This window comes from Mytilus edulis, chromosome 7 (assembly GCF_963676685.1).
Source record: "Mytilus edulis chromosome 7, xbMytEdul2.2, whole genome shotgun sequence".
NCBI classification, from domain to species: domain Eukaryota; kingdom Metazoa; phylum Mollusca; class Bivalvia; order Mytilida; family Mytilidae; genus Mytilus; species Mytilus edulis.
The window spans coordinates 6,188,352-6,198,030 of record NC_092350.1 but is presented as its reverse complement, the minus strand read 5'-3'; the positions used below and the strand labels follow the sequence as shown (position 1 = coordinate 6,198,030).

Genomic DNA, 9,679 nt, shown 5'->3' with positions numbered 1-9,679 from the left:
GAAATTTAAGGATTTAGTTTTCATTTGAACCAAATATTCTTCAAAATTGGGACAGTAACATGACAAAAGAGCAGAAAGTAGTCGAAGGCCACCAATGAGTGTTCAACAAAGCGAGAAAATCCCTCGCCCGGATGCGGGCTTCAGATGTCCCATTAAAAAAATATGTACTATTTCAAACTACAGAACAAAAAATTAACTTACAATTAAAAACGTACAAGACTAACAAAACCAGACACTCCCCACTTGATGTCAAGGTAATTAGAGACACACCCAATATGTATAGGTCAAGAGTCAAAAAGTTATAGTCTTGTCAAGAGTCAGATTTTGAGGAAAGGATCATCGTGGTATAAATTACTAACAAATATATCTGTATATCTAATATAGATATAAGAAGATGTGGTATGAGTGTCAATCAGGCAATTCCCCATTTTATTCAAGAAATATACAAGTTGTAGATTGAAGGCAAAGGTCAAGCTCACATGCAGTTTCTCGTGCCACTAGACTCACCATCCTATGACAATTCCTCTACATGCCACATATTCAGAAACAAGGTCAATTGAAAATTATATTTTGAGGTCAAGGTAATATACCAAGGAACACACTGTATCATGATGGCACACCCACCGTGCATATGTCGAGAGTCAAAAAGTCATAGTCTGGTCAAGAGTTCTATGTTAAAAATACACACAACAGTCCTACATGAAAATTCATCATGGTACACGTAACAATGTCTTGTGTCATGATGCACTACACATGCCAAATACCGAAAACCTAGGTCAGAGACAGAAACACAAGACATATAACTAAACTCAATTGAACGGTACTTGTTTTGCAGGTCACTACAATTGCCTTCAACATAGAACATAAACTCTCGCAACACTGCAAAGTTAAAACTGTCTTTCACAAAAGTTTGAGCAGGATTCTTTGCAACAATTATCTTAATGTTAATTGAGAATCGAGTAGTGCAGTTAGGTCAATAAATTAAAACGGTAAGATAAGGCATTAAAACACTAAGAACTAGGGTTTACCATTAATTTCTAACCTAACAATGTGATAGTACTATGGTAAGCTGATGGAAACATGATACAGTCATGAAATTGAATATTTGAAATAGTTCGACCAGAACAATACAAGACAGAGTTGTAAACAAAACATACGAATTTTTAAGCACAATGCATAAATAAGGAACCGTATTTATTCATCTAAAATGTGCGCTTGCGTTCAACAACGGAAATTAACACTGTATATTTATATAAACGATCAATCTTGTAATATAAAAAATAAATAAATAGAAGGTTTGTATATTGATGCGCAACATTAACACAAATGAAAATTCAGTGTGATTTTACAGCACAGTTTAATGTTCATATAAACCAAAAAATATATAATTATCACATATAAATCATCACCATTTTGTTCAACAATGTTCAAGCCAGGACAATTTATATGATTTTTTTTTATCCATCGCTTTCTATTTTGAGGTATCACTTTACATATAACGGTTCTAGTCCAATAATTGTTAAAAGATCATAGATAAATTTCTTTAAAAAACAAGCTTTTAGTAAGAAAATAAGTGTCTAAACTACCATTTGTTAAATCATTTTTGTTTGTGTTACGAAGTGTAATACATTTATGTCAAACGTCTTGCCTTCTTGACTTGTTAAAGAACTGAGGTTTTACATCGGAATTATTGATATAAAGATTTCTAAAAATAAATGTATAGCGTGATACAACCATTCTAAATCATAACTGAAGCCTTGATATTACATTATGCACCATACAGTTATCATTTCAGCATTGATTATAATACATAGGCAGCCTACAGTTAACAATTCAGCATTGATAATACATAGGTAGCGAAAAGTTCACATTTCAGCATTGATAATGCATTGCCATCCTACAGTAAGCATTTCAGCATTGATAATGCATTCGCAGCCTACAGTAAGCATTTCAGCATTGATAATACATAGCCATGATACAGTCACTATTTCAGCATTGATAATACATGGGCATCATACAGTAAACAGTTCAGCACTGATAAAACATAGGCAGCGTACAGTAAACATTTCAGCATTGCTAATATATAGGCATCTCATCATTGATAATACATAGGCAGACTACAGCTAACATTTCAGCATTGATAATACATAGGTATCACACAGTAAACATTTCTACATTGATAATACATAGGTATCACACAGTAAACATTTCTACATTGATAATACATAGGTATCACACAGTAAACATTTCTACATTGATAATACATAGGTATCACACAGTAAACATTTCTACATTGATAATACATATGTATCACACAGTAAACATTTCTACATTGATAATACATATGTATCATATAGTAAACATTTCTACATTGATAATACATAGGTATCACACAGTAAACATTTCTACATTGATAATACATAGGTATCACACAGTAAACATTTCTACATTGATAATACATATGTATCACACAGTAAACATTTCTACATTGATAATACATATGTATCATAAAGTAAACATTTCAGCATTAATAAAACATAGGTATCACACAGTAAACATTTCAGCATTGATAATACATAGGTATCATAAAGTAAACATTTCAGCATTGATAATACATAGGCATCATACAGTTAACATTTCAGCAATGGTAATACATAGGTAGTCTACAGTAAACATCTCTGCCTTGATAATACATAGGCAGCTTACAGTAAACATTTCAGCATTGATAATACATAGGCAGCCTACAGTTATCATTTCAGCAATGGTAATACATAGGTAGTCTACAGTAAACATCTCTGCCTTGATAATACATAGGCAGCTTACAGTAAACATTTCAGCATTGATAATACATAGGCAGCCTACAGTTATCATTTCAGCATTGTTAATACATAGGTAGTCTACAGTAAACATTTATGCACTGATAATACATAGAAATCATACGATAAATATTTCAGCACTGTTAATAGATAGGCATTATACACTAAACATCTCTTATGAAAATAGGAAGATGTGGTATGAATACCAATGAGACAATTAAACAACAAGAGGCTAAATAACATGTACAGAAATTAACACCTTTTTGTCACCGTACGGTCGTCAAATTTGAGAAAAACCCATATCAGCATTTGATAATACAACTTGAAAAATAAGAGGTATCTAGCAAGTTCTCATAGAAATGTTAAGAGTATGTACATCATTAGTACAACATTTTGGATAGATAATATATCCTTCTAGTCATCCTTACAGGTTATATTATCTTTAAATTCTTCCAAGGTCGAAAACTATAGCTACGAATCTAACGAAAGAAAATTATAGATGTTCGCATTTTATATAACAGGTTTTCAGGAGTTAAATGTGTTCTGAAAGAACCATGGTGTCTTTCGTCGTCTAAAACTGTATTTACACATTAGATTGGTTAATAATGTACTTGATGTAAGATCAACATCCTTTTATTTTCTCGTTAAAATTTCTGTCAATGCAGTTGTTGTTTAATTAACGGACTCGTGTTCAATTAACCGAATGACGGGTGTGTATATGTTCCAGTAATATCATTATAAAGAATTAACACGTCAATCCTCAAACAATGACAAATACAATGTAACACGAACTTCATCCATATAAAACAGACCATTAAACGTTCTATTTCTGTGATGTGGAACGAACCGAATTAAATAAGATCCGGGTAAGATGTAGTATAACTAAGAACAGGTATAAACAGTATCAAATAAACACTGAATTGACGTGTAATTAAATGGACCATGTTAACTTCTTACGGATTTGTAGCTTTAATTTGCTGAGTTTAAAAGGGACATTAGCTGTCAAATATCATTAATAGTTATCCCACAAGAACGAATGGGATAACTATTTTACATCCCAGCTGTTTTAGATTAGACGAAAAACCGTCTACAATTCATAAAATCGAGTTTAGAACGACACACAACCATTATAATATACTTTATATATTACTTTATGATGTATACCCTTTATGACCCCCGAACACGATGAGAGATATCAAATAATGTCAACTCGCCCAACTTGCCAATCGGCCCACACTATATCGCCACTTTATAAAAAAATTCGCCCCTCTTGTTTACCGACTCTTCCCACTTTTGAAAAAGTGTAAAATCAAATTGAACAATTAGTCTGACAACTCACTTATTAACGAAAAAGGTTTAAACCCACTGAATAAAGGTCTGCCAACTCGCCCCACTTATAAAAAGATCTTGCTTCCTTTAAGTATGTTAAATTACTGTTAGATTGTATCCAGTCGTCCTGGAGTAGTGGTATGTGTTGTGGCTTGATATACTAAAGGTCTTGAGTTCGAATCCCTGCATATACACTGGATTTTTTCTACGTGAATTTTGATAGATAGTCTTTTCCGTATAATTAATTATTAGTTTTATAGTGCCGCCAAAATGTTACAGAACAAAGGAAAGCATGCATAACAAAGCAACTCAAACTGGGGTGATCTGGTATGGGTGATCCGGCTCAGATCACCCCTGTTAGAACAAAGAAGCTGGGATGTAACTCAAATTCTCAACATACTTAATTCACCACGTTGAAAATCAAACATTTACTTGAAACATATTCATATTACTCAGTTCTATGCATTTCTCTTCTGTTGCCAGTTACGTTGCTGCTATATTTTTGAACATAAGTCATCAGTCTAGATTATATTAAGAAAATTTATTAATGTTTCATTAGAAAATCTATATTCATATACAGTGTTGAGCTGTTTTTAAATACATTGCTTAGATTTTATAATTCCAATGTCTGGCATTGTTAAATCAATTGAAAACATACCACAACTCCGTAGTTTTAGGTAGGAAGGTATCATACATACATGTATTTTTCACTAGAATACTTTATAGACATAAGAAGATGTGATATGAGTGTCAATGAGACAACTCTCTATCCAAGTAACAATTTATAAAAGAAAAACTATTATAGGTCAAATTACGGTCTTCAAAACGGAGCTTTGGCTCACACCGAACAGTACGCTATAAAGGGCTCCAAAAAATTACTAGTATAAAACCATTCAAGCCGGGAACCCAACGGTCTAATCTTTATAAAAAAAAACGTGAAACAAGAAACCCTTATGAACCACATCAGAAACGACAACTACTGAACATCAGGTTTCTGACTTAGGACAGATGCAAACTAATGCAGCGGGTTTAAACGTTTAATTATGTACCAATACCAACCTTCACTCTTACCCGAAACAATAGTGTATCATCACAACATAGAAAGACACTATAAATTTACCTGTTGTTATGTGTGATTTTTATTATACCAGTCGTAAGATTTCATTGATTGTTGTGTGATTGTCCAGTGACAAAACCGATGGCCTAGAACAATAAAAACAAAAATCACTCTTCTTATGAAAAAGTCGAATCAATAGTAAACAATTGCAAGTGACGATACTGATCAAAAGTTATTTCTAAACAAAAATCGCACATTTTAAAGAAACAGTTTGTAAAACTGCGGTATTAGAAATATACATGCACGAGGCTTATGTTAATTATTTATCGAAATGATTGAATAAGAAGCTTGTGAAATATTGAAATTTAAAAAGTTTTAATCTTTGCTGCATATCTAAAGATCGTTCATGTCACAGTACTTAGCATGTTACAATTTCCCAATAGGATATACCTTTTTCACATAAAAGTTTTAAAGTACATCAATCTGCTTTTGTCACGTGAACTTTCAATATAGAGATATTGTCATTTTGTGAATATAAATAATAGTCTGTAAAATTCGTGTATGTGCAGTCTAAAAAAATAAAGATAAGTGTGTTATCCGTTAATAGAATTTTAATTGACGATAATGGCGTCTTAATTTCTGTATTTGCAGCCTTCTCTGTCTATTCTTTTTCAATGTTAACCATGGGATAAGATCCGTTTCGATTTGATCAGTAACTTAATTTCTAAAGTTTTAATCTTTCCTTTGAATTTTTTCTGCACTTCTCTAATCCGGCTGCATACATATACGGTTAATTGGCATGTTCTGGGGAGCTATCATCGTGACAGCCAGTAGAAAAATAAATGAAACCTATTCCTCCAGTAATTTACTCGTATTGCGAATATTTAAACTAATTTTACTCATTTTTAAGTGTTTACAGGAGGAAATATTTTGACAATAAAAAAACTAATCCACGGTAGGTATACTGTCAGACAAGGATCGTGGTGTTTTTAGTAAATCGTTCCACTTTTTTCGAGTGTAGATCGGTTGGTTTTTTTTTTTTAGTGATAAAACATGCGATAAGGTAATTTAACTGCTATTTCGTAATAATATCTTTTTTTTTACCATAACTACTAATTTATTTTGAAAACTACATGTTTAAAGCAACAAAGGAGCACAGTGTCCTTGTATTTAACCCCAAAATTTAGTGTTCAATACTGTCCGGTTTGTGCAACAGTGCAAGTGCAACAGTGCAAGTGCAATAGTGAAATAAGAAAACAGGTATTCCTGACTTTAAAAAATGACATTTTCTAGTTTATAACTGTCATTAGTGAAGGACAATATCATATATTCCCAATAAATCACCAAAATATATTACAACGTAGATCAAAATTATAATCTTTTTCAATTCAATGCAAATATTCTGTTCAGCAAATGTTCTACCACAAATGTACAGTGTTAAATTATAAATTACTGGATCCTTTATAAAACGGTCTTTTAAACATTACACAACGTTGCCAGGAGTTCAAGAGTTGTATAGTCAGTCAAGGTCCTTAAAAACTTCCATTTGTTGGTGTGCAGGGAACTCATAATTTTTTCAACTTCATTTCATGCTACTTATGCTTTTACAGTTGATAATATTTTGTGTGGTGTACCCCGGAGTTTAAAAAAAAATGAAGTATATATAAAAACTGGACAGCAGTGAAAAATCAGAACAATGCTTTGTAATGAAAAAAAAATAAAAAATGGCCTGCATCACGAATATATACTGTACATGTAAGATGTCAAATAAAACAATATATACAAATGAACAATACTTGTTTATAAAATATAAGTGTTCAGTTATGCCACCATATAAACTGTAAATGCATTGGTTTCATGCCTTGAAAGTTAATTAATTTGAACCTTGTTTTTTTTTGTTTTTTTTTTATATAAAACGTAAATTATACACTGACAAATAATATTTGAAGCTACAGGAAATGTGTTTAATCCCTCGAAAAAAACACGCACTGTTCTTGATAAATATCGGGATAAGCAGGAATCTGATGTTCATTAGTTGCCGTTTGTTGGTGTGGTTCATACGTGTTTCTCGTTTTTTTTTATATAGATTAGATTGTTACTTTTCCCGTTTGAATGGTTTTACACTAGTTATTTTTGGTGTCCTTTATAGCTCGCTGTTCGATGTGAGCCAAGACTTCGTGTTGAAGACCGTACTTTGAACTATAATGGTTAGCTTTTATAAATTAAGACTTTAATGGAAAGTTGTCTCATTGGCACTCATACTACATCTTTGTATATATAGAGAGAAATGAAATTAGCTTTAAAATGTCGTTGTTAACGAATAACATTTTTTTGTAAAAGGTATGTATATCTAAGACTATATATAGATTCCATGTATGTATTTCCATTGACGTTTGCATGGGTATGTGTATAAAATGGCTTAATTCCGTATTTTAGAACAAAAGCATTGTAAGACTATATTTAAATTTGTTGAGATTAAACTTAACTACATCATGGTTGCTGAAATAACTGGCGAGTGTTGGTGGATTAATTGACCTGGCAAAGTTGTTATGAGCAGATGTAGAGTGTTTTCCTCTCTTGTCGGGAAGTGTGCTAGTTTTTCACCACTTGCTTTTATTCAATGACTGACCGTCAATATAAACAATACAAGAGTTTGGGTATGTGTATAAAATGGCTTTATTATCATATTCACTCGAAAAATTGCCAGACTCGAAGAAAACAAACCCTGATCAAATCACTCGAAAAATTACCACACTCGAAAATCACTATCCAAGTCGGAAACTGTATCTACCATTCATTACTTTTTGAACAACATTTTGTGCTAATTAGAATGAACAAAATAGACAAAGATCCAGTATAAACGTTTCATTAATTAAAAATCACAATTCCAACAATTTTTAGTGTAGCATTTTTAGTGTAGCAATAACTAATTCATATATAAACCGTGTGATAGATTTAATTAGACAATGGATTTACTGAGTTAACGATGTTTTTACTTTAATGTCAATTTTATTATTCTGAATTTTAAAGTATTGATGATTTTATAATAACACTTGAACCATAACCAGATAAAAACAAACTATCCTTTCGTACTTTTACGTCCTTTAGACAAGCTTGAGTGACAATACCTATGTCAAACATATTTAAAATTCAGTCATTTAATACGATATGAGGGAAATATTGTGTTTTCTACTTTTTCTTCCATTATTTTCACAATTCAACGGTTTTGGGATTTTCTTACGAGAAGGAGGGTAAGTACTGGTCACTTTATGTCCTGGATTCCTTATTTTTGGGATACATATTTTCTTGTATCTTTTTATTTTATTTTTTTGGTACAGTTGTTAACATCACAGAAAATATAATCCAATTATGTGTCTGTTAACATATAACATATTAGCTAAATGGATTTTAAGCAAATTATTTATAATCCACTTGTTTCATCAATTATAACTTGAAGATATTTATGTAATGTGTCGTCACGAAACGAAATTTGGTACCCACGAAAATAAAATCATGTTTTTGTACATATTAAATATATACAATGCATGGCAATAAGTATTCGTCACTTGTGATTTTCACCAGTATACTTTATCTTATTTTATTTGTTATTTTACCTTCGTCTTTTTTATCTAACCCATATTTTAATTAACTTTTAAAAACTTAAAATAAATCTACGATTTACCCACTTTTGTAAATACTCCCTATTACCCAGTAAAATGGGAAGCTTATACATAAGAAAGAAAAAGTATATCACACTTCACACAAAATTACGGTTTAAAGCTAATATTTGGTCGGGTTGTAATCAACTCGGTAATAATAAAACAAGAAAAAACATTTTTATTTATTTGGTGTTTTTTAAGGGATCTCTCAATTTTCTGTATTACTGGGTATCACCAGCAAAGTAGTCAGCACTTCGGTGTTGACATGAATATCATTATATGGTCACTTTTATAAATTTCCTGTTTACAAAACTTTGAATTTTTTGAAAACCTAAGGGTTTTCTTATCCCAGGAATAGATAACCTTAGCCGTATTTGGCACAACTTGTTGGAATTTTGGGTCCTCAATGCTCTTCCACTTTGTACTTGTTTGGCTTTGTAACTATTTTGACCTGAGCGTCACTGATGAGTCTTATTTAGACGAAACGCGCGTCTAGCACATTAAATTATAATCCTGGTACAGTACCTTTGATACCTTTTTATAATTCTATTGGTGATTGGATTTATATTGGCAGAATATATGAAGATAAAGATACAGATAATATAAACACATGTCAGGTTTATTTTTGTTTGCTGTTTATAAATTTGTAAATAAAATATAAAAAAAAATATAATATGCATTCATGTCGATGGAAAAAAATTATAACAAAACAATGATCGAGTAAACTATACTTTAGACAATTTTGTGTGTTTTAATAACTACCACAGTGCTAAATTACTAACTTGTAAAATTTTAACAAAAAATTGTCTTCAAAATAA

At 31.3% G+C, this 9,679-nt stretch overlaps 1 protein-coding gene across 1 annotated transcript in view; it reads left to right on the top strand.

The window, feature by feature from the left end:
* The first annotated feature begins 8,315 nt into the window (after window positions 1–8,315).
* Window positions 8,316–9,679, top strand: part of LOC139482921 (uncharacterized) — a 73,398-nt gene continuing 72,034 nt past the window's right edge. The window contains exon 1 of the mRNA XM_071266947.1: window positions 8,316–8,453. Within this exon, the coding sequence (XP_071123048.1) occupies window positions 8,371–8,453 (83 nt within the window). The 5' untranslated portion in view covers window positions 8,316–8,370. The remainder of the gene's footprint in view (window positions 8,454–9,679) is intronic.